The 27527-nt window shown below is 39.1% G+C and overlaps 1 protein-coding gene across 1 annotated transcript in view; it reads right to left on the reverse strand.

Moving 5' to 3' along the window:
• Positions 1-1770: 1770 nt before the first annotated feature.
• The window catches only part of pdhx (pyruvate dehydrogenase complex component X), a 32174-nt gene continuing 6417 nt past the window's right edge, over positions 1771-27527 (reverse strand). Inside the window, exons 3-11 of the mRNA XM_044356862.1 lie at positions 27200-27300; positions 20920-21128; positions 19409-19507; positions 12314-12467; positions 11225-11372; positions 7538-7596; positions 5798-5956; positions 3562-3626; positions 1771-2688 (exon numbers count right to left, since the gene is read on the reverse strand). Coding sequence (XP_044212797.1) covers positions 2433-2688; positions 3562-3626; positions 5798-5956; positions 7538-7596; positions 11225-11372; positions 12314-12467; positions 19409-19507; positions 20920-21128; positions 27200-27300 — 1250 coding nt within the window. The 3' untranslated portion in view covers positions 1771-2432. The remainder of the gene's footprint in view (positions 2689-3561; positions 3627-5797; positions 5957-7537; positions 7597-11224; positions 11373-12313; positions 12468-19408; positions 19508-20919; positions 21129-27199; positions 27301-27527) is intronic.

Raw genomic sequence — 27527 nt, forward strand, 5'->3', positions numbered from 1 at the left:
GGCGGCAGTCAGAATGTCAGCCTGTGACAGGAAAGCCAATGAAATGCCAGAATGTGTTTTGCTGCAGTCGCAGAACTGATATTTGGAAGGGCATTGTTCAACCGCTCTGCTTAACAGCCCCAGTACTTGTCAAGTTGATAGTGAGGTCTGATATAGCAGAAAGTCCTAATAAGGGAACACAATTTCACCATCTTGACACATAATACCAGTGAAGTGAACATAATAATAGAAAAAGGATATTGCTTCAACTGCAATGATATAAAAAATATTAGGTTTTAAGGATATTGCATACCAAAGACACAAAGAGGCTTTGATCTAACACAAACATCTCATTAGACTAGGAGGCAGGGTAGCACAAGAACATGAACATTTCTAAGAACATTTAAACGTGGTTGCCACAGGCTCTAAGTTTAACAGTGTTTGTTTGTCAGCTTGCTGCTGGCGTTTAAAGATTAGATCTGCCATGTCATCTTCTGTATGTGTGCAAAAAACATAGAATATCCACACAAACTGTAAAGTATGTGCACACATTCATGTTCATTTTCTTCCATTTTGCCATGTGATTTATAATAAAGCTTATACATTGGTTTCACCTTCTTTAGCAGCTGTGTCAGTGACTTGATCACAGGTTGATCTATGAAGCTACTGTATCTCTGCCAGACAGCTGGTGAAGTTGTGCACACAGATAAATACCCGCACAATACTGTGGTTGGATTATGAGCACGGCTCACCAAGCAATAATACATTCGTTTTGAATAAGAAGGAGATAAGTGGAGATGAGGAAAAGGATTAGTTTGGCTGAGAAGAGATAATGTCAGGTGATGGAATATAGTCTCCAATGTATTGTAATAACCCAGATTTAACTAATAAAACTGAGTGATTCACAAATATTAAAAGAGAGAATGTCAGCATGCTTGTCGAATCACAAACACATGGAAGACATGACATGGCACCATTTCTGTGGTCTCCTCTCACTTTTTATTTGAGTGTACTTTCCATCACCGTGGTAACTAGCAAAGTGGAAGGTGCATGTGTGCAAACGGCAAGCAGAACAGTGGGTATACTGTAGAAAACAGCTGGGTTGTGCCAATTGCCTGCACACACCCCCTGTCCCTATGTACCCTGGCTGTATGTGTGTCTCCTCAGCAGAGAATGCACACATCTCTTATCTGATACCACAGCAACCACAGAACAAAATGTCCTCACACCTCAGTTGCTGAAATGTGGTGGTTCAGTGAGTGAGGAGTGGCAGTAAGAGCAGAATAACAGGGGAAAAAGGCATTTATTGAAGTTCCTATCAGGCAGAGACTTTCACTACAGCCCTTGTCATAAGAACTGAAGAAAACTAATCTTTACCGTGACCACCATGATTTCCAAATGTCTTGGTTTGGAACTTCTTTGTCTTGTCAAATAGAACAAGTCTGAAATCAAAAGTTTCCTCGCTTCAGTAGCTTTGTCCTTAATCTCTAAAAGAAATAGTACCAAACCATGCTTATGCATATGTAGGATAAGCTCCACTGACTGGTGCTGATACATATGTAAACAGCTGTTCTGCCCAGGCTTACAGCAAAGATAAGCATCTGCCAACAGAGGCTGACCTGTATACTCAGCTAGCAAATTATCCTAATTGGCTTCTATGAAGTAATTATTATGTAAACTCTTTAGATTCTAATTAAATAGAAACAGACACACACACATCTGTGGTTTCTCTGGTAGCTGTGCTACATCTTGAAGGTAGGAGGTGGCGTGTTTTAATGAGGCACACAGACATTTCAAGGTTGAACAGAGTTTTATTGGCATCTTAAGACACCAGAACTTCAAACGGTATTTATTTTGTATACACATAGACTTAGTTTTCAGGGATATCACAATGTTTGTTTTAAATAAGTTAAAACATATTAACATGACTGATTAATTTGACTTTTGAATTTAGTTACAACAGGAAACGGTTCTTGTGGATTTACTCTTATTGGAAAGTGAATTGCTGTTGATGTTCGGTAATAAATATCTGACAAATGTACAAATTGCATGTGTATTAATAGTGACACAGAGCAGATGCACTGGCACTGAAAAATAGAACTTGAAATGGAATCACTACTTTATATATATACACAAACACTGGTGTGATAGTACAACCACCCTGCGATGCAACGTCTGTCTTGCTATTATTTGGCACCACTGCTAGAATCCTCCACCACTCTAGCAGAAGCTTAGTTTAACTCCTCCAACACAAAGCCTGGTGATTATCTGTCAAAAGCAAGCCACGAATAGAAGTTTACACTATGTACAAGACTACTTTGTAAGCCATAATGCGAGGATGAATAGGAATCAACTTTTCAGAACTCTCTGCTTGTAGAGGCATGAGACAGGCTTTGTCATGCAGGTGTTTGTTTAGTCTTTCCAGTGTTTTAATACAACTATATACTACTTTTTTAGGCTAGGGCCATGCGCTGTGGTTGTTCTAGGTTGGCGCGGAACTTATCAAGAAATCGTGAGGCCAATTCATCATCCACTAGCCGTCCGTCACTTGACAGTGTAACTGTCATCAGCTGCTGGCTGCGCAAGGTCTGGTCTTCCTCACACAGTTGTAACTCGGTCCTGGAGGTCCCGATGGCGAGGATACACGCCTGAGGAGGGTTGATCACGGCGCTGAAGCCACTGATACCGAACATCCCCAAGTTAGATATACTACCATGGAGAGAAATGGAGGAGGGAGGGAGGGAGGGATGGGATGGGAAGAGAGAAGAGACAGTACACATATTACATCATTAGTCAAGCTCAGCAGGGGAGAAAATACATAAAAATTAACTAAGCAGACATAATGTTGGTTGTAAAACCAGCTTCCTGATGCAAATTCATAGAAAAAGAACATTAACACTTAGAGTGAGTGAATAAAAAATAAGAATATGAATTAAGTGTATAAATATAATATGCTGTGAAGATCTTATTTTATACAGTATATAAAATGGAACATTGATCACTAAAGATTAAAACAGCTGTAACAGCTGCCAAAGCTTTTCAAATGATGTGTATGGTGAGTAAGACTGACCCTGAGGACAGTTTGCTGTTAGTCTTAATGAGAATTCTAGCTCAGGGGGATGGAAAAACGAATAGATGAAGGGCGTACACATATATCCTCAGGAGGACAAAGAGAGCTGCGTCTCCACATGAATTCATCGCTCCTGTCTGACACAGAAACCCAATTTATGTCTAAATGACACCATTAATTCTAATGAGTTGAAAAGCCTCCCTTCCACTTTTCTGCAATTGATGGCACTGTAACTGATAGTCCTTGTCGCCCAGGACCACAATCAGTTCAGTTCTGCATAAAATGTAGAATATGTATAATATATTGACTGTGAAACCAGATTTAAGTCCTAACATCCGGAATTTATTATCACTATCTTGTCAGTGGGCAACACAGGAAATTGTGGGACAGAATTAGGTGTCAGCTTCTATTTTCACTCATCAAAAAAATGTGTTTACATTCGTTATAAAATGTCATAACTTTCCATGCCCCTCTTCTTTCAAAAACACATGGTGTGTGTGTGTTAAGTTTACCTGAATGAGCCTCCCTGGTACTCCTCAGGGAGAAGCTTCCCATCTCGAGCCTTCTGGGCCAGCGCCTACGGAAGAAACATTACATATCACTCAGACTCTTCAGCTTGATTTCAGAAAAGAAAGGATCCAAGCAAGCTATTAGACAGGATACATGGAATACACACTAATAAACACACACCCACATGCTACGTGACATTTAAGACAAAGCTAATGTGCAAATCATAACTGAGATAGTGCCAGAGCTCCTTATTTGGCCATGTGAATGCAGACATAAGCACACACAGTATTGTGTAACTTTTGAAACAATAGCTCAATAAACCAAACAAGGAGTAAAATAGTGCAGACAATGTTTGACATGAAAAGCTGTTAAGACCATATGGGCATATTTCCTCCTGGCAAAGCTGGATGTCATTGATTATTCAGACTAAAAATGTAGAATACTCTACAGGTTCTGTTGTACTGACAGGATACCTAACCACGTCTATGTGACCTAAACAGACGTCCAAAACAACTAACACAAAGTGTTAAAAAACCTGCCAGCCACAGTTTTACCATTCAGACCATTTGGTGAAAGACTACAGGGGTCTATTTTCAAATATCATGTTCAAGAAAATGATTATATGTCCAATAGCAAGCTGAGATAAATGGAAACTATCAGACTGCACATTGCTGAAATGAAGAGAGGGAATTGACAACACCCAGAAGAGAAGATGAGACATCTGGCAAGGAAAACGAACGCATTACTGCAGCCAACTTCTGTGAAACCGTGTTCTATCAGAGCATGAATGGGTGTGACAACCTTGGAGAAAACACAGGAATCTTCATAGATCAGTATAAAAATAAATAAATAAAATAAAATAGGGCACTGAAAAGGGATTTTTTTATAAAACTGCAAATTGTTCAAGGTGTGTTGAACCGAAATGAAATACTGTGTGAACATTACTAATCTATGCAACCACCTGTTATGGCAACACAGCATTACTATCAGTGGTGAAGCACCATATTCACAGCTAGTTCTTACAGTATAGCATTAATAAACTAAGATGTCTCTCCAGACATACAGACAACACTTCGCAAGCTGAAGATATTGCAATATCTGTCTGCATGAATTTAAGGCATTAAAAGCACAGTCATAAATGCTGGAATCTGAGTAATAGTATGTCTAAAATCCAATTACACACACATTCCCTCACTTAATCAATATCACTTACACTCACAGACACACTGTGTGTGCCCAAAAAACTCCCACACATACTCTCGTCCCTGTCAAGTTGAAACTGATATCGTTGCTTCTACAAATACTACTTCGGCCACTGTTGTTACTATTACTTCTGCTGAGATTCAACACTGTGCCGGCGAACGTTGTGTCATTTAGTTTGAAAGCAGTGTAACAGTCTGACAATGCATTATGTTTTATGGAAACAGCCTCGAGTCTTCCATGCTTTCTGCTGGTAGTTGCTGAATCGAAATATATCTTCACGAAGACATAACAGGCATGAACATGGGCCTTGAACGCTTGGAGAATATTACACCAGTCCACTACTGGTGAGAGACATTAGGTTAATTACCCTCAGCTTTAGAGATTCATCCATTTGGTCTGTCTGGGTGTGTCTTTACTGAGAAAGACTCAAGATGTGTGCATATACATGCATATCAGATTTTAAGCGTGTGTTCGTGTGTTTGTGAATAAAACTGTCCCCAGCTGTTGACTGCGAGCAGGAGAAAGAACTGACCATTGTTGCTCTGTACTGCATCTGTGGCCCGTGACAGCTGAGACCGGAAACAGCCAAAATCAAACTATCCCAAATCTAATCACTTATCTACGGATCTATCTAGGTGTCTATTTTGACTGTGCATGCTCTGATGTCTAACAGGGAAAAAAAAAAGTCTATTTGGTACAGAGTTAGAACCAGAGGGCATAGATGAGTGCAACTCCACAGATGCCCACAGAGTTTGTTTTCCCATACAGTCGGGCTGCAGCTAAACCTCAGCTCCCTCATCTATTCCCACGTACAAATCAACAACAAGCCTCCACATTTTTACCTCAAGTAATACACTGAACGCCCCCACAGCCTGGAGTTATAATCTAACAGCGAAGAAAGCATGAAATAAGTGCACTTGCAAGATAGCTTCAGGAGATGACTCTCGCAAGAGGATTCACTCAGAGCATATTATCACATAAAAGTTCATAATGTTGTCTTGTGTCTTTCATTCCCCTTGCTCCTGTGAGTTTTACCTTCGCATTAGTTGAGATCTCCTGGACCCCTTTGTTTGCAGCATCCTTTATGATGGGGGTAATGAGGCCTTTGTCGGTCGCCACAGCGATTGAAATGTGGATTGAATCAAGTGCGCGGGGTCCCTCACCAGACCAGGTCACGTTCACTTCTGGTATCTCCTATAGATTAAATAAAAAGTCAGAGGACAGCCCATAAGGGGGATGTAACTAGACAAAGGGAGATAAACTGAAAGACAAAGTATTATTAGCCTCCCTGCTGTGGTTACACAGTGCTTACATGCACTTTATGAGGGTGGAGAATGAAATGAAAAACTTAAAATACCAAAACATATGTCATTTTCCACAATATGACCTACAGCATGTACTATAAATTCATTATGACATTATAACATTCAATTAAGTCTGTTTATTACAGATTGATATCTATATGTAGATAATCTGCTTTTAATGAATTTGATCTCAGATTATCTACGTATAGATATCAAGCCTCGATAAAAGGTTATTCTGGATACTAGTTTGCTTGTTGTATGAACACAGAAAAAAAAAATTCATCTGCCTACATGTACAGCTGAACACATGCCAATGCACACCAGTTGGTTAAAATGATGAAAAAGAAACGGCCTCAGATGCCACTTCCCGATGGACTTAGGTCACCTCAGGGGAAAGTACAGTTGCTTTTGCCAATATTCTGACATTACAGTGTTATGCAAGTTCACAGATCTTAGTTCAGTGCAGAATCCAATTCAAAGAGGTAATTCTGGCCATCTGGTACATTGTATGAACAATACAACATAGTGTCTGGACTATGAGACAGCCATGTCCTACTTTGGCATTTTACACTAACATTAACCTGGAAATGTATACAATTAAGGTCTACATTCCTAACATTCAGTCACACATGACATAACATCCAGGTTTCTCAGTCACTGTTATATAGCATAGGTCATACAGCAGTGTTTCATACATCTGCAGTCTGTATGATGGAATGTCAGACTCCCATGACCTCTGGTACATGTAAATGCTTATGACCGACACATATTCACTGAAACAGATACAAAATTTCACGATAAGAGGTAAACATAAGTAAGTGATGGGCAATGTTGTCCTTATCAGATGCTACTGAGACATTCCTGCCTGGAATAACTAAATTACCAGAGAACCATGTCTATTTTTAACCACCATTTCTTTCCACACATTCCTGAAATTAAAGAATGTTATCTCTGTTTACAGCATTTAGTAAAAAAAAACAAAACAAAAAAAACTAAACGCTGTAAACATGCATGTGTAAGATATTTGTCTCTCAATTTTTATTTCCTTTAACTGCTCGGGGAAGTTGTTGTTTTGGTGATTTACTCAGAATTTCCATCAAATGACAGAAAGCAGAACAAAATGACCTGATTAGTTTTTCCCGTTTTAAAATAGCGTGACTTTTGATGTCAGCTGATTCCCCATTAGCAACAAGGAGAAACAACAGCAAAACCTTTTTGTAGAAGTAATATAAACTTAAGTGACCAAGTGATGCTGCCATGGAAATCACTTACAGTATGGACTACAGTATGTCTGTGTAAACAGGCTTTGTTAAGCACTGGAACACCATATATTCATAGACATATATACTTGAATAGGATATTATAAATACACGTAGTTAGGGGATAAAAAAAAACAAAAAGTCTGGCTTGAAAGACAAACAGGTTAAATGAACAAATTACACCAAACTTAGAAATTTCAAACAATACTTACTTTAAGTGTGACAGCAGCTGCCTTGATAATGAAATCATTGACAGACACTTTGATCTGTTCTGAAAAGACAAAGAAAAAACAGCTTGTGACTCTGGAAGCTCTTATAAGAATCAATTTGATTAAGGTTATGCGACAGCTGGTAAGCGGTAATCTTGGCTGCATGGTTTGAACTACAGACATGTACAAGGTGACAAAATATTGACATGTGGACTTATAAGACTTGTGAAATGTCATTTGCAAATAACCAAAATGTGATACAACTGAATCCCTTAGAATAAAACACATCCTTTATCTTGGTCAGAATCAGTCCCCCTCTAGTTACTGTAATTTGCTCCACTCCCCTCTCCGTGTGTGACACCAGTAGGCCGGGCGGGCTTGGCCCGGCATTGCTGCCAACTCTTACTCTTGTCCATTAGCACAGTACCAGACAGTTATGAATGCTGTGAGCGGGATGATTAACGAGCTAACCGTGAAATCGTGCTGCTCCTGAACAATGAGAGTCCGCAAAAACAACCGGGGAGAGAATCCCTCAGTACACACACAACCTCGCTAATAGGTCTGGAATGGCCATCCCATTTCCTCCATCACAGAGACAGGACCCAGAGAGATTTACTGTTTGTTTCATTGCTAGGCAAAATTAAACTAAATAAAGCCAATTATGTGATAGCGTGTTGAACTAAATGTTTAAAAATAGAAAATTGTTGAAGCACTCTTTTTTATATAAACATGAAGAACAGGCCAAAGTAAGCATAGGTTACATTTTAGGCATCCATGAAAAGCAGCCATTACAGATAAATATTTTCTTGGTTGAATGTGACCAAATGATAAAGAGTGACTCACAAACAATGTTCCCTTTCTCTGCTTGTGGTGAAAACCTCCCTCTACCTTAAACACACACATTCACATCCTGACGGCTGTTGCACAACAAGCTGCGGTTAGCTCAGTAACAGCTGCTTGGAAAGTTAAACAGCGTGAAGGAGACACCCTAGTTCCTGCTAGTATTCATATCTGTATGGATGCACCAATCTCTTTTCTTCTCACACATCCTTGTCTCCAGAGTCATTTAATACTTTTCCACCAACTTTTGATGTTTTACTTTATCTTTACCTTCTCTATCTTTATCTACTGTCATGTATCACATAACAATAAAGCCCCACTCCAGCCGGTGTTACTTGGTGTTTAACGGTTAACAGTCTTTCTCAACCAGACAATGGGGGTATGATTAATAGTCAGATGTAATCCATTACCATGGCAACCAGATTGTCATTCTAGCACACTGTCGATGTGTCAGAATGTTAGTGATATCATAGCCTAAAATGTCCACTTACTACAGCATTATAGACTAGGTTACATAACAGTAATTGAGATATGTGAAATCAGATGATGGCTTCTTCATTGATGGCTCATCTATCCTAAGCAATGACATCTTGCTTTATTTTATAGTAAATGTCCATAAATTTTCCTCCTCGGTGGCTAGGCTTGGTTCTATGAGGATGCAAGAGCATGCATTGCACCCTCAGTTTAATATTTTGCACCATCAGTTGAAATTTGAATAATGAATGCCAAGTACAGCGTGGTAGGTCTTAGGCGCACGGACTGTGTGGGCGTCTCCATACGCGCCTGCTGTTTTGGTTCATGTATCTGCAGCAGGGCAATGTGCAAAAGGGCTGAGTGAAGGTGAATATAGATCAACGGGTGTGGTGATTAATAAATTCTCTATCTAGCTAGTCACATTGCTGCTCTCAGCTCTGGGACAGTTACGTCTATCACAATTCAATGTGATAATGACAGCTCGACAAACAGAAAAGCTTTTCTTCAGGAAATGTCTGGATGGTTCAGAGCGTCACGACATGAACACACATCATCACAAATTTGCAGACTGATTTACTGAGTTTCCTGCTTTAACCAAATTAAACGTTATTTTCGGTGCTGATTTTGGTTGGAGAGTGTTTAATTCAAATAAATTAGTTATATTTTACTGTACTGTATCAATAGCCTGTGTGACACTCACAAAAACAAAGGGCTTTTATGAGGATGACTTTAGTAGCTACAGTACACTGAAGGGGGACTTTAAACAGTGTGCAGATGACACCAAAGAGTCAACACCCTGAAGAATTCATTTGAAACACTTTAAACCAGAGAGAAATGATTAGTCTGGTGGAGTACTGTACTGTAACTCTATGGAGAAAGGAACAACTATCTGAATGAAAATTTGACTTTTTTTTTTTTTGAAAGCAACTCCAATTTTTATCAAATTACTAAACTTGTTTATTGATAATTTCTAAAGTGTGAGATGAGCCATTTCAAGCTAGCAGAGGCGGCCGTCCCACTAGTAAAAGATGGAAACTGAGAGATCAGAAATTGTTAGATTAGAGCTATATACCGTGTATAACTAACTGTAGGTGTCTTATCAAAATATCAGCTGCCTTATGTTGTGCTGCATGGTTTATAGAAACGCTTATTTGTGGTTGTATGCCTCTGCCAACCAGTCAAGTTGCAGTCTACATCTATGTTTGTTGAGACTCATAATATTTGTATTGAAGGAATTTAATAAAATGTTTTAAGTGTATTTTCCTTGTATGTGTTCACATGCTTAGCCAATAACGCAGCTTCTGATAGAACACAAAGTTGTAGCCATGACAGTAGACAAAGCTTCGGATATGGATGTTGCTTTAACAAACTACAAATTCTAAAACGTGGATGCTTCACACACATCTTCAACCCGGCAGCACAGAAGATCTATACAGCCACCACAGTTTTAAGGTGGACTTCAAGATTAGTGTCACCAATTCAGTATCCGACCAAATGTGAAATATGGTCACAATCTCCCCTTCTGTTCCTGAGTTATGGCGTTGAATAATGGCCAGAAAAGTGTTTTTGCAGAACATTATGATGTCACAGTGACGTTGACCTTTGGCCTTTTGGATATAAAATGTCATCACTTGATCATTTTATCCTATTAGACGTTTGTGTGAAACTTTGTCATAATTAACATATGAATTTTTGACTTATGGCCAAAAACGTGATTTGTGAGGTCACAGTGATCTTGACCTTTGACCACCAAATTCGAATCAGTTCATCCTTGAGTCCTGCGTTCCTGAGATATCGAGTTCACGTGAATGGGACGGCCGGACAACCGGAAAACATAACACCTCTGGCCGCGGCTGTCGTCGGCACGGAGGCATAAAAAAGAACAGATGTGATCAGTGTCAGATTTGGGTGTTTCTGAGATCCCCCGACACACTGTTCAGCCCTGTGGAGGCGTTGGACTTCTGGGTCTTATTGAACCTATAACCCATACAACATGTGAACTCTTGCTAACCCATGCAGAGTTATTCTTAGACACAGGGGATATATGTAAAACCATTTTCAAGGAGAAAAGCCATCATGTCTGAGGAATGGTAAAGAGGTGTGAGTGTGGTACTTCAAACCAGAGGGACATGACTACCCTGACTGAGCAGATATGTACCGGAGCTTCTTTCAGTCCTAAAGACTGTCCTCTTTGTCGAATTAGCAGTCATGTGAAAACCCTGAAATTCTCATGTTCATGGAAAAGTTTCCTTCCAAATGTTACAGTCAGACATTCATTGAAGCACACGATACTTACATGTGTATGTAAAGAATAGTCCTACAGTAATGTGTACACACACACCCACACCCACACCTGCAGAGTCTTGAGTTTTTTACCTTTGGCTAAGTCTTTGCGAAGCTGAATGACGGCAGCCATGTCACAGTCAACAGAAGCATAAGCATGGGGGATGGTGGTCTTCGATTCTGTTAGTCGTTGAGCAATGACACGGCGGACATTTGAGGCCGGGATCTCTTTGAAAGTGCCCTGAGGAAGACAAGAAGGAAGGAAGAGGTTGTGAATAATTGAATGAATAGAAAAGGGCATTTTGAGAGACAACAGGGAAAAAAGGGGACAAGAACAGGAAAGATGATCAGTCTATCGCTGTCCATATATTTCTAGACATATCTCAGCTGCCATCAATCACTAAGAAAATGGATGGGGTTAACGAAGTAAAGATGCTATTGACGAGATTGTTACAATGAATTAATGATTGGTTAGGATTGACGGATTGATTCTTTAAAGCATCTTGTTATTGTTATAGTCTGACATCAATAGGTCACATTTTACAGCATTCACAATCATAAAGAATAAAAATGAATATTGTGCAAAAAAAACAACACAAAAAAGCTATCAACAAGAATTTAACCAGAAAACCAAGATAAAATTTGTTGGTTACAATGGTTGTGGCATACCAAAAGAAAGATATGATATATGAGAAGTTATCAATCATTTGACCACAGAACTGTGATACCAGAACCAATCAATAACCTGAACGACCTTCATACTGTGCACATTGTTTGACCTATATGACCTTTTTACCTTTACAGCTATTATCCAGAGCACCTTTTATAAACTGTGGAGTGTTTTCTAGTAGTTATGCTGCTGTAAAATATGCAGGACAGATTTATTTCCAAGGACCTCAACAAAAGAAAAAGGACAGGCTCACTCTATGGGAGCCTGTCACTGGCAAACAAATACATACAAAGACAAGACTCCAAGAGTCAAGATGCTTCACAGTGCTATGGTAGCTAGACAGGTGAGTCCTGGAATACTCAAGATAATCATTCGTCACACTTATTAGGGCCATGACACAAGTCCAACGCTGGATTGCTGTGGCTGACAATATGTAATTTCCTAGCACTGCTACGAAAAAGACACTGTGAAATGTGTGTGTTAAAGAAAGAGATAGTGTAAGGAGTACTAACCGGAGCTCCTGGCTTCCCTGGTACAGATAGAGGTGGTATGTTGGGTCTGCTGCCTGGAGATGGAGGGACAGGGACAGGACTCGGGGCGGCTGGAGCAGCAATGACGGGCGTCTCTTTGGGGGCAGGAGACTTCTTCAAAAGATTCAATGCATCTCTGTTGAAGTAAAAACAACCAAACAAAAAAAATTATTATATAGTAATCTAAATAATTTGTATACAATAGAATGTCATAATTCAATATTATACTCACAATCAGACAATCAGAAACTCAAATATACCCGCCCACTGTCTGCAGACACTGTACATGGGCTTTATTTTTAGTCTGTATTATTGTAGATCTATGGAAAGCAACAATTTTATCCTAAAGTAAACAGAAGTAACTCTGGAATTGTGACTAGGCGGACTGACGTTTTCCATCATGGGGATAGAGAGGGATGAGGAGAGGTGTGGATGGAAATAAGAGGGGCAAAATGCTGGAAATATACCTGAACCACTGTGGCAGTCCACACAACCAGACAAGCTCAAACACATTAGAGAACTGTCTCCAAACTTGAGCAAATATTATAACTGAATGATATATGGAAATGTAATGTATATAATATGTATATATATGATCATTAACATTTACATAAGAACAATACTTTCCAGCCCCCTCAGGATATTGGCTATGCAACTCTTCATGATATACTTTGCAGATAACAATAATATAATGCTTTCTTGTCAATTTTATTTGGGTCCATCTTTGTTGAATTGCAGATGTAAACTGCCTGATTCCCCACATTCTCCTATTAAACAGATGAACTATGTTATTTCAAGTCCTTGAAATCCTTTCTTTTCATCATGTTTTTCTTCTATTCTGCAATTTATTGCTGACAGCTTAATTCTTACTGTAAAAAAACAACTAAATGAAACAATTTCGTTCTGCGTGAAAAGTGCTGTCATTTCCCTATTTTGCTTTGACCATTATAAATTAAACAACACAATGCATGTACAGTTGTATAAAACAACACAATGCATGATGTAGAATAATGCATTATTCAGCTTACAAGTCACACTCTGCTAGTTTTATCTGGTTTGTATTTGTGTCAGGTTTCTGTCCAACAGAGAGGTAACTTTCGGTTATCCTCCGTGGCCCAGTGGATGAACGTCACGAGAATCATTTGCCAGTCACAAACAAACCCCATCAGCATAAGGCCAGATCAGGTGTCAGCGGCAGCAACGGACACATTTATTCAAAATCTTGGCTTCATAACCCCTCCCACTGGTATGGCGAGCCACGGACATTCCTACTTTTCATATCAGCTCTCTCCAAATGCACAATAATAATGCACCAGAGACTAATTCATGTTTAGTACAGACATGTAGTGTAATATTGCGTAGATCTATGTCACACTTTATATATCCAAAATGGGTGAATGGGTGGTAACTTGAGGTATTCATTCTAACTCAAGCTGACAGTAAAAAAAAAACTGAATCAATCAATCAACTGAATCACACTCCTAAATTGGAATTATATGAATTATCGCACATTGCCCTGTAAGAAACATTTCTCTGTATTAGGTCTATATACATGAAGTGACTGCTGTTTCATAAAGGTTGTAGAGGGAGTAACCAAATGATGTGGGTCAGGGCACTGCTGCTTTGATTATTGATTGACAGGGAAAAGAGAAAGGTAAAGAAGTAGGAAATAATGTTGTACTGAGAGATATGCCGTAGATTATTTTCACCCATTAATTTTGAGCTTTGCAGGGAAAGAAGTGGGAGGGGCAGGTATCAGGTGTGCCTGCCTGAAGCTCTGTGGTTCCAGTTCAGTGCACTGAGGTCCACCTACCCGCATGCATTACATCTTTTGTCTAGATCAGCTGCCTCTGACCTCACCATGTAGTCGGGAACAGTCTGGGCCCCACAGCTATTTTTCTCCCCCTTTTCTCCTCTCTGAGCTGCATCTTTTTATTTCCTCTAGCACACTAGCTCCTCCCTTTCTCTCACTGATAGGAGTATTTGTTTGTGAAAGGACTGAAGCAGCTTGGAAATCCCCCGGCTAACCTGAGAGGACCACATTGAATGTTTAATTATTACAGACCACCAAAAAAACCCCCCCAAAATTTAAAAATATTATAAAGACTTATAATTGAATATCTGTTGCTCCTTGTCTAAGAGGGGGGCAGAGCAGGAGAATGAAAAGGAACATATGTATGACATCAAACATTACAAGTTAATAATGAAACTTAAAAGGAAAGTAAAAAAAAGTACAGAGTTGTGCAAATTCTCCTATAATGTATTAGGAATATCCTTTATAAATTCACGAAATGTTTCTGTTGATGATACAAGAGAAAGTCAAGTCAACCCAACCCACAGTGGCCACTTGACGATGACACCATAGATACCTTTTGTGTAGCTCACAGGCATGTGCTTTTCACACCGACCGTTTATACTCCTACTGACAGCTGAGGCAAAGGAGCCTCTGAAAGACTGGGAGAGGGTGACTAGAATATTAAAAAGGGAACGAGGCAGTGCTCACAAGAACATCGACACACACACACACACATATAATGAGCACGAAATGTACACAGACACATGAATAAACGTTTGTCTTCTACTGCCACCTAGGACAGGCTAAGGAAGAGGATGTGTTGTAGGCATGAAAACTGCTCCGCTGGATGAGTGTGCAGTATCCATTTTTTATCCACATTAAAAAAATGAAATGCAATAACAATCTTAACTGTGACTACTCCATATATACCATGCTTTAAAAATAATTTGATTGTGGTACTTTATAATTTTACAGAATGCAGCCAAAGAGAAATGCTAAAATAGTTCATCAGTACTTCTCACTTTGAATGCACAGCATTGAAAGAAATTGGCTTGTAAGACAGAGCTTTTCAGCCATCATAATACTCATTCTACATGTACTGACCTGAACTACCAGCAGGAAAAGTAATACTTGCATGGCTATGAGTTTGGGAGTGCAACGTAAAATTGGTAGGGTACTATTTTACAATAGTATCCTTGCTGAAGTTTCAAAATATACTCTGTTATATACTCTACTATACTGCATTTCCTAACTGAACTAATACAATGCTTCAAGTACATAAGTGAAATTAGAAAGGTTATGATGAATGTATACTGTCACTTATTGGTGACAAAAAACTATTAGTTGTTAAATAAATACATAAATAAGCTTTTTTAAACAAATCAAAGAATACATTGATATACTGAACATTTTATTAGAAATGTAATGTCCTATTCTCTCTATATAAATGATGTATATGTCTTTATATGCACTTACAGGGTAGAGGGTAGAGTCATACAATCTTTTTGTCCATAGTAAACACTGGGGTATGGCTGACAGTGATTTTAAAATCACTGAAACTTTCATCCATCACTGCATTAGCATTGCCTCTTGGCTAAACTATTCATGACAATGATAACAGAATAGGGGAGAGAGGGGAGCAAGTGATAGAAATGTGTTTCTTTGTACCCTATTTTAAACCTCGTATGGCTTATGTAACATGCTCTGATCTCATCCCTGGGTTGCGTGACCTCGGTCATTCATGCCCACTATAGAGGGGCCTCTCTAGAGCAGAGGGCGGAATGGGAGGGGTACCCTTCCCTAGTTTCAGTCTTATCTGATGTGCCAAAAGGACAAAGGCAAGGAAATCAGGTCTATTCTGCCCTCTTGAGTGAGCTTAGTTTATGTGAAACTATTCTCCCAAGGAGATTTGGTTTCAGTTCAGTCTCACAGCGTACCTATCCTATAGCCTATACTGCATACACGCACGATTTTTGGCATCAATTTGCTCACTGAATATGTCCCAAATCAGAACATTTTTCCCCTCAGATTTTGCTGAATAGACCACTTCCTCTCATACCTGCATCTAGTATGTTCCATTGGCCAAGGCCTTACTTTACCATAGTTGTCACTGGCTAACTTGATTCAATCAAGTCCAACTTAAGTCAATACATTTTAATAAAAGGGGCCATTAGAATACCCAAATCAGTGACTGTCTCACCAAGGATCTATGAGTGAATGAGAGTTTGTGACTTTTATGCCACAACAGTAGACCTGCAGTCTGCAGAGCTTTGGTAAAAACATCCCACCAGTTCCAAGATCACCTAGTTCTGTGGCTGGGCCATTGGTAAAATGTAAAGAGATGTTTCTTTTTTTGTAAATACATGGTACACCCCACATATTACTGGTTTATTAAAAGGATCTCCCAACATAACATTTGTATTCACCTGTGTCCTTTACTCAAGTTATGTATTTGACGCCTGAACTGCAAAGTTATACCAAACAGAAAAGCCAAGTAAAAATATAAAGCAAATTTAATTGCAAGTGGCCATGATCGGGGTCCAAGCAGATTGCGAGCATTTGGATGTTTGTTTGACTTAATATGACCTCAATAAACACTTGAAAACATAACACATGTATGAATTGCTACATTGGCCACCTGGGGATTCAAACCCCGGGCTTTTGTATTCCCAGAGAAGGTGACTTACTGACTGTGCCACTAGGGAGACATGGTGTCACACACATTCCCACAACTCGATGCAATGACATCACATGTGCAAAACTGGGGTATTTCTGTCTATTTAAGCTTAAAAAATTCACAACAATTTAACTGTTGGGGATAAAATTCTGAAAAAAAAATCAGAGATCAATAGAAGTGCTCAGATTTTTCTCAAGTATATTGTAAAATATTTTGGTGAAATTGGTTTAAAAATGTGATGAAAATGAAAATGTGCTTACAGTACAAATTACAGCAAGATACTGAATATCACTGAAGACTCATTGTTTGAACGATCTGAACACCATTTGAAACACTTGATATATTGTATTCAAAGAATTTCTGTGTCAAATTTCGTAGCACATGGATGAAGACTGGTGGAGATATAGATGTTAATTGATTTAGCATATTTTGAAAAATATAGAGTGACATATAAATATAGACTTCTGAATTGACCATGGGTTGCAGTGAAACAAACTTTTGTCACAATTCAGTGGATGTGCTGAAAAAATTTCAGCTCTGTAGGACATATAGGTGATTTATTTTGATTTTTTGAAGTTTGGAATGTGAAATGTCTAGAAATTTAGATTTGCTGTAATAAGCCACTTGTTCACTGATCATTACCAAATCTTATGCATTAACCGAGTCATCACCCTAAATCATGCAAACCAAATTTTATACGAATCCATGCAGCTGATGACGAGATATAAATTTTTCACAGTGATAGTATATCCCAGGACTGTACAGCAAAGCTCTGACCCAGCATCCAAACATGTGCAGTTTGGTTATAACAGCCAATTCTGATTTATGAGTATTGATGTAAAATTGAACTTAAGGACACAGGTTTAAAAATGTATAATTTCAAAACGGTATGGAAGATCAATAATCCCAAAAAGTACTTTTTTCCTGCTCCCAAATTTGATGCCAATTGCTCAAAATTTGTAGGAGGAGTAGCGAAAAAACAAATTTGGACAAAATTCAAAATGACGGAAAATCTATCTATGCACAAATGGGTGTGGCTTATTTGGATATATTTTCTGGATCCACAGAATCTGGAGGGGGGGGGGGGGTTGTGAGACGTATGGTTCAATAATAATAATATTAATCCTAACAAATACAATAAGGTTCCAGCACACCCCTAAATATGCCTTTTTCAGTAACTTGACCAGCAAGCTGTTTGGAAAAGCACATCATTAATTTCAGGAAGGTTTCTTAGTAAAATCATCTTTTTAAATCATCTTTCTGTTTAGAGCATCTCACCTCCTCTAGAGTGTTTGCTTGATTTCAGCATCAACCTTCCTTTGTGAAGACTTTCTGAGCTAATCAAGCAGCTTAAGTGGCAGTAAGTGAATTGGCAAGTCATTCATGCAAATGTCCATCACATGGTTTAAAATGAAGTAACGGAGCAAGCATGTCAAATCATGGAGAAATAATTAAAACTGCATTACCAATTAAATAATTTAAACTTCACAGCCTAGAAATCATGTTGACACCTATACAGCACAGAGCATGCTCATGTTTATGAACAAGGCAATTCACAGCTTTACACCTGAGGAAAAAGACACAACGACTTTTGAAACTGCCTTCTCTTAATTGTGTCCCCTTTTGCTGTTTACTAAAGTTTGCCTCTTGAGTTTTGATTTGTCATTTTCTGTTGGCAGACAAATGAACATACCTAACACAAGACATCTGTGAAAAATACTCCTTTCAAAACTGACTAAATTAGGAGGCATATGAGATTCTCTCAACCGCAAGCCCCTTTTGTTATTGAGGATTCTTTTTTTTTTTTTTTTTTAATATAGAGTGTTTATCTTGTCAGAGGAAAGGCTTGTCTAGATTTCAGTGAGTTATTGTTATTTACTGTGTTTGGATTAGTCTAAAGCTTTATATATTTTCCTTTCACTGACTAAGACACATATCCCTGACAACATATGGTCTGCGTTTCTATGGTCACCAGTGGGTCCTGGAGACTGGGTTGCTATGGCGACAGAAGTCGCTTAATGAGATTCCCCAGCAGGATGTTAGGTGGGTAACGAGAGCATTCAATCAGGTCCCCACTGACAGCAGGTGGCCATTAGAGCTCTGTGTGTGTGTGTGTGTGTGTGTGTGTGTGTGTCGCTTCACAGCTTTCTATAGTGTGAATTTACCACATAACAGATTAAAGTACCTGAAATCTTAACCACCTCTTAGTCACGCATTTTCACTTACCTTGTCTCTCCCACATTTTTATTCACACTGCCCACACTGTCTCTGACCTGTCTTGCTCTGACTGACATCTCTTTCCTTCAGTGATATGGTGGAAGATGGACCCTTTCAAACAAGCACCCACATCACTTTCTCAGTAAACAAATGAACTACAGCATTGGCAGTGTGAGAATGTGTGCATTTTCAGTTTTTGGACAGTTTGATTGATCTGTGTGGATTATCCTTTTCTTATCAACACTTTATTTTTGCAGTAACATAGTTTGACAGTAAAGGTACTGCCAGTAAAATCTAACATTCCATACCATTCATCATAGATCACTTTCACCCCCCCCATAGGAGTATGTGACAGGCCTTTAGGGCTAACTCATTAATCCATACTCACTCCTTGGTGATAAGTCCTCTAGGCCCAGTGGGTGTGGCCAACTTGGGGTCTAAGCCATGGGTGTCAAGGATGTGTCTTGCTGCTGGGCTCAGTCGTAACCTGGACAATGAAAAGGGAAGGTAAGGCGTCGTTTTAGTTTTAAAAACTAGATGCTTTTACATGCATTGGCATTTAAATGCAGGACAATGTCAAATTCCACCCTTATTTCATAACTCTTAAAAGAATATTAGCTTTGTGGCTCCAAACTCCCATGGTTGAAATCCTATTTGTCTGACAGCATACATAATGCTTCACACATTGTCCTCTTCAAATGCTCCAAAGTGAACTTTGGCAGCCCACAAGATTCCGTGCCAGACCTACTCTTATAGTTCATCTTGGTGGTACCCAAAAACAAAGATATACAATGTCAATTTTCACTAATGTCAACAATCTTAAAATCTACATACCTGTACATATAGCTATCTGCATACATTCTGATAAAAGACTATATAAGCAGGCCTCATTTAACTTTAGCTATCAATCACTACTCTTTCTTTTCCAGTCTCCAGTTAACAAATTTAGTGTCAGACTTCCCATTAGTTGTATTCAGGTTGACTTCCTTAATATAGCCCATTCTAGTATCCATCTCCTAATAATCATGCTTACTGCACACATCCACCTTTCATCTTTCAACCCTGTCAAGCTGATGTAGCCAAGGTGCAAATCTGAATACATAGTTCGGCTCAGCGTTAAATGTTTGCATAACAAATAGGCCCTGTTGGTTTTGTGGCAGCTCCTTTGCTTCCCACAAGACTATTTATTGTGTAAACAGGGGTAGGCAGGATCTCACACATTTTGAATGTGGACAGAGAAAGATCGTCTTATTCAGCATGTTAGATGGTGGTGGACAGAATGTGAAATGAACATGCTGTATTCTTAAATAAAAGGAAAGGGTCTCTTTAACAGTAGCTCCTACATGTAGTTTTATGCTACTGAATCTTGTTATCCATCTATGCCAGGCTTTAATTGGCTATGCAGTTAACATCATACAACTCAGTGACCACAGCTGGTGACGTCATGGAGGTCAACCAGACAACTGGTTGTCTATGATAATCTACATTACAACCAAGCAAAAATAGTGATCAAAATAGTCTTAACAACCACAATGCCTTCAGCTCTAGCCACTTATTCCAAAGTACTATGGACTTTAAAGGTTAGCTCAGTAAACAGAGTTGTTTTGTAGCTCACTAACTACTCAGTAGAGTAAATTTGGAAGCACTTTTAAAATGAAAATCTGTTAACTAGCATGACCTGACGTTAATGTTAGCATTGGACAACTATTTCATTTGAACTTTTTTATTGGCGAAATGATCGGTTCTCAGGCTGAAACAGAATACAAATCTTAATTCTGTTGATGAGGCACAATTTGTAAGTTTAGATGTCCACAACCACTGCTGCCCAAAAACTCTGAACATCTATTATGGCCGCAATAGGCAAGGAAGTGAGTCAATAGACAACTAGGGTTCACTTACGGTCCTGAGGGGGCTGGTTTTGGTGGAGGAGGTGGAGAGGGAGCAGCAGAGGCCAAAACTGGGGCAGCGGCTTCATGTGTAGCAGGTGGAGCTGCAGATGGAGCTGCAGCATCTGGAGGGGGAATCTCAACCTGCTTCCAGTCCTGCCCTTCCTCCACCATGACGGCAATGAGGGTGCCCAGGCGTACGTTGCGACTGCCCTCCTCCATCTGTAAAGAGCGTGACAGAGACATTTATACAGTAAGGGGAGGAATTAGCCAAACGTGTTCATTCACTTCACATGCGCAGCTAAGATTGCTAGGATAAAGGTTAAAGTCTCCTCTGTTGTATGTTTGTGAAGCAAAGAACACAAAATAGTTGAAGGGAAGGAGATACTGAAGTTAATCAATTGACCGATGGTTATTGAACAGATAAACCGTTAGACGGCCATTGTTTGGGGACCTCTTGAAAAATGACAGTCATCTCATTCACTTCAATTTCCATCATTCCATTTTCTCTCTCTGTTAACCTGACAAAGTACACAAAACACCCAACTGAGCTGGAATAGGCTCTTAGAGTGCAATGGATGTGTTTTCATGCTGTTCGTAGCTGTCAACCATTGATTCACTATCCTGTTATGCAGTAATCCAAATCCACTGCAAGCCTCTTGCTACTCTCCCCAAGCTCTGCGAGGGTGTTGTCCTTCAGTCAATATCGATCAGTCTAAATGAAAGGCCAGGCACAATACAGCGGGTTGGGCTACTGCAGTTCATCTCTTTTCAAAAGGTATCCACTTAGTGAGCTGTCTCTTGAAGGTATAGCTCCATACAAGGAGATAAGAGAAGAAGGAAAAAAAAACCCAAAAAGACATCAGATCCTGGCTGTGCTATTGCTTTCAATCGTCCTGCATCACCACTGATCAGCCGAGAGATGATAACCTGTAATTTTTAACAATCAACTAAATGGAAAAAAATATATAATTGCACATACAATGGTCCAAATTTAGTTCACCAACAGTAAAGCCATTAGTTTGGAGACAAACCTATCAGCATGCCCCACTCCCACCCCCTCTCTCCAGCAAGCTTGTAAAATCAAAGCAGCACTCCAATAATCATATCCACCTAACTGGAAAGAACAGCAGAATATATGAACACCTGCGTTCACTGGTAGACAGCACTGCACCTCAATGCTTATTCTGTGCTACTTTATTTCAGCATATACCCAACTGTTCTGTAGCAAGGTTATGGAGATAAAGATACAAAGATAAGCTGAATGGTCCACATGAAATGATTGCTAAAATAGGAATTCCTTGTCATCACTTCATCAAGCTATGTTAAAAGAATAATAAGTTCACCTTTATGTCTAAGTACAAGTTAGTACACACCACCGTTACTGTACAGGTTGTGTAGTACTCCTCTGGCAACAGCTTTACAACACAGACGAAAATAAATACAAGCCAATTGTAATATTAAATGTTTTTACATGACTAATATTAAGTCCATTGCTATCATGTTTCCCTGATCCAATTTTTTCCAAAGGCAAAAGTTTGTACAGTACCAGTCAAAGAATTGGACACACTTTCTTATTCAAATGAATGGGACGGTGTGTCCAAAACTTTTAACTGGTACTGTAGGTCATGTTTTTTTAGTGTGTGTGTGTGAATGCTCGTGAGATTAGCTTGTCTCTCGTCTTGCTTCTTATGCTCAGAATATCTACAGCACCTCTCTCGGCCAGTGAGAGATGATGGATGAGGGTAGGGCCTAAGGGCTGCACAGGAAAATCTGGACTTCTGTGAATTTCCACAGAGTCCTTACCTTCAGCCCCAGTGGGATTTTTTTTCCCCACATGGTAGAAACACAATAGGTTTACCACATTAACGATGGTATCATGACACAAGCAACTACTGTATGTAAGTAAAATAACACGTCACAATATACAGCAGCAGTATACAGTATGTGTCACTGTTTTCACATATGATTTATTTGTATATTTTGTCATTATTTCTTTCTTTTAAATCGGATGATCTGTTCAAGAAATAGATTTGAAAGTACAGGGTGACCGTCAGTGTAATAGAACGGTGCATCCTACAATTGTTAGTTACCTTGTGAATTCAATTCTGTTTTGCAGAGGACTCCTTATGCATTATGTGTTGTTTACATCCGTTCCACCTTCCCCCTCCCAGGGGGTACCACCACAAATAAATCCCCAACCTGTGGGAAATGCTGTCGAACATTTATCCTACCCCTATTGTTCTATAGAACAGTGTTAATATAAACAGCCTGATTGGATATATATCTATCTAAAATACATGCAACTGCAATATTAAGAATATATTATCTTGATGACTAAATACCATTACAGTTAGCTTTAAAAGAAAAGAAGACAATTTCTAGTTGAGCAAGAAAATAGCAAGTAACTGCAAGGGAAGTGGAAGTTTTGAATCTCATGACAAAATGTTTACACAAAACAGTGGTTTCATGTTAAAGCTCATCAATAGAGGTAGTCACACACAAAAACACTGAAACAGCAGGACTTGGGTGGATCCTAGCAGGAAAGTCCCAGGAACCGCACAGTGTACAGTATGTATGGTGAATAGTTGCATTAATAGATGCCTACACTGTAGTGGTATGGGGCTCAACACTGCCATCAAATGGTTACAAAACACATTAAAACCTATGGGAAGTGTAAATGATGCTAACATCTCAACATTTGCAATGGTTCAAGATATCCTCTGTCTATGGTTTCACTTGTGTCTAAAAGATGTTGCTGTCAGAGAATAACTTGGAAGTGACGTTCTGTCTTCATAGTGACCAAAAATCGCATATGTCATTTTAGGAGGAATACATGTTTCATCTTCACATTCAGATCCTTCTGTGCCTATATCCGGACTTGTATGCAGGGCAGACTTGGACTATAAAAATTTTAAAGTATAAAATAGCCTCTGCGATTAAACTGAGCACGACTCTGTTTAGATACTAAAACACACATTTTGGGCCAGATGCAATTTCTTCAAACAAGTTTGATATGATCCTGTCATAACGACACTAAACATTTGTGATGTAAATGTGAATTCTACATTCAGTAACGAAAAAATTGTTGAAATTAAACTTGCAGTGACTTGTTCTACATGAATGGGTGACCAATTCTGAATGAATGAATCAGGTAATGTATGAACTCTGATCTTCATGTCAAATCCTCACAGACATCTTTTCTCTGTTGCTTAATGTGAGCAGCCTTATGACTGTGGATAAAGGCAGTCTTAAGGGACTTCTCTAAAGCCCAACAGCTTGGCTAATGATATTACAAAGTCAGACTAGACCATTTATGAGCTTTAACCCTCTTATCACCAAACAGTTATCATACAGCCATAAAGTACACGCCCTCTGAGAGTCTTAACAGCTCAGTTACCATGAGCTTAGCCTCCACAGCTATTAACATTCCTATTAACTATAGCAGATTGTTGGTTGCTGCAGCTGTAGAGTTGGTCATTTACATTTCATAAAACTTAACCAATTTAGATATGTCAGTTGTTACAGGGGGTATATAGATAGATAGTAGATGTATAAACAGAGCTGAGCACAAATAAAGTCAGGTGAACCCCTGCTTTGTGGTGTTTATTTGTAATTGGAAGATGAACTCAGTCTAGACATGTACCACAAGGTTTGTCTCTGATCAACAGAGCATGACAGATACTGCAGAAAAAGGATTGCAGCCACATCCTACGTCTTAACGACAGGCTGCCAGTTCAATGTAATCCCGCACATAAACACACAAAGACACAATTCGAACCGCAACTCAAGAGTCAAGTCATTCCTTTTGAGCATGATGTTTGTTTAGCTTACTAAGCCGGAAACCATATAACTGCAATGCTATGAGTTTTACTTGTCAAAGAACCTTCATCACAAGTCCTTTTTCTCTCCCATATTTTCTATTGCTATCCACCCTCTGATTCATCTAAAGTCAAGATGCCATGAAAATAACGTGTCACCTTAATTCCAACCAACGCACTGCAGTTTTTTTTTAAGATAATAGAAATATATGGACTGTAAACTAAATACAGCCTTTTTAAAGACTACAGGCAATGTACTCTCATCTTGAAATTCATTTGGTAGAAATTCTGCAAAGAAATGCTACAGGCTTAGAAAGTGATTTATAATATCAGTTGATGTAGAGGACACATGGCTGTTGGTGTTTAAATTGATCCCCTGGATGATAGCATGTGAAGATGAAGTGAGGACGGGGAAGGGAATGATAAATTGGAAACTGACAGGTTAGCACCGCGGAACATGTCGGATATCTTCATCAAATTATCCATCTATTTATATATCTATCAATCCTTTCTGCCCTTGAATTCATTATAACAATCATCAACTCATTCACATTGAACTATCATCTGATCTACCTACCGACTGGTGTTCTCCATTCAACGCTTCATCTTTACATACATCTTGAACACAGAGAAGTTTTTGTGCATCGATCTATCTTCAAACACTGTATCTCTTTCTACAGGCTATGATTGATTGCACCCGGGGCAGATTTTACAGATTGAAGCCCTTAGGTCAGGGCAGAGCAACGTAGTAAGAGTATGATGAGATACAGTAATCTGTGCTCACAATGCTAGTGCTCCTAGCCCCAACCTCCACAATCCCGATATGAGCAGGATCTATCCTCTGTTCTCTCACCCCCAAGAGCCATGGTTGGAAATTGGTAGAGGGCCATAGTGGTAGTTGACCCCCATAAATAACCCCTGTAGAGAACAGGAAGTTTCACGTCAACTGCAGCCTGTCTAGGCTTTTGGCCACGGGCAGGTAATTATGGTAGCCTCTAAATTAGAAACCTACTGGGTGCTTACAGAGCCAGTATTAAACCTCTAACAGCTAATGTACTCTGACCCAGACACAGTGGATGCCATATTGCCAGTGCCATGGAAGGGGAGTGTACAAATCTCTAATATATTGCTACTAGCTGCTGTTTTTCTTATTAACTACACACATACACTCTTTCACAGAGAGCGAGCGAGCTAGGGGGCTTATCTAATACAGACCATCTTTCTCTGCCAGTTTCAGCTCTAAAGCCCCTACCCCCAATTCTTGGGTGGTTGCTATGGAAACTACCTCATCCCCACAGTAGCTAAGACAAGGATGGAGTAAGGGAATGTGGAAGAATGGAAGGAAGCAAGCAAGCAAGCAGAGAAATGTAGAAAAAAAGAGATACAAGCGTGTGGTTATCAATTGACAATCATGCCTCTGATCATTAATCTATGTAATAAATGATAATTTAGCCATTATGTTTATGTTTCTGCACGGAAGAACAGAGTAATTTCTTTGTGGACAATGTATCTATCTGTGTGCACATTGTTGATGTGCATCTGCTGGTGCAGAATGATTGTGTATTGTTTTTTGATAAGGTTGCGCAAACATACACACATCGCCTAATTAAACCCTGCTCCACTCAGGCTTCACCACAACTTGAGCATGTCCAAAATAACACGGCCAGGGAACATGTTGTATTATCAGATATGGCACTCTCTGTGACATGGAGCACAGGTTTTGTGTTTTTTTGTTGTTGTTTTTTTTTGTTTTTTGTGCGTACGGGACACTATCATCCCTCAGTTTTTAAAATAGGGAAGCTAAGAAACATGAGTTACATCTTGTTTAAACTGCTAGGGAAATAATGACCTTCATTTCCTCCAACTTCACATTATTTTCAGATTTCAGATTTGGAGATCAATCAAAATACGAAAGAAGATAAAACATCTTTATCTTTCTGTTCGGGGGGACGAACATGTGGTGGAGTACTGATGAAAGACAACCGATGGCTACGTCTTTGGCAGCCTATTAAAAATTCAAACAACTAACAGCACAATGGGGGGATGGAAGGAAAGAAATATTTGTCACTGAAGACACCTCGTCAAAGCTTTGCTGTCATTGTACAGGGAAAACAGATTTAACAAGCGTAGCCAATTAGCATAGGAAAGGACGGGACCCTGCTACATGCACACAAACATACTAACAGTACTATACTATATGTAAATATAAACTGATCTCAAAAACATAACCATAACAACTGAAAATCATTTACTTCACATTATTTGAAGGCATAATAACAGAACTGAAAACTGAAGAACACTGTGTGGAATTCAAAATCCTGCGACCAACACACATTTAAATAGACCCTAAAATCTGTTTTCATAGGAAATGCAGAAGAAATACTCAAGACTTACGCAAGTTATTTGCAAACAAATAACCTAGCAGTAATTGGTAGTAATCATCTGCAGAGGAAGATGTTTTAGTTTACTCACCAAGATCTTTGCCAAGATACCGTCGTCATTAGATTCCATGGTAACAACAGCCTTGTCAGTCTCAATCTCACAGAGGGCATCGCCTGCTGCCACTTCCTCACCTGCAGAGGTAAAGGTACACATCCACAAACTTTCAATGTAAAATTTATTTGGCATTTTAAGAACCAAATTCCCAAACTATCTTTATGTTATGAATTGGGGTTCTGACCTTAGTTTAAGTGCAAATAATTCATTTCAGCTGTGATTAGAGATGCATGAATCATAATGACCAGCAGAATGTTCAAAACAATTGCTCTTTCACTGGGGGTTTGCACACAGTAAAAACAAA

Source organism: Thunnus albacares, chromosome 7 (assembly GCF_914725855.1).
Source record: "Thunnus albacares chromosome 7, fThuAlb1.1, whole genome shotgun sequence".
Classification (NCBI taxonomy): domain Eukaryota; kingdom Metazoa; phylum Chordata; class Actinopteri; order Scombriformes; family Scombridae; genus Thunnus; species Thunnus albacares.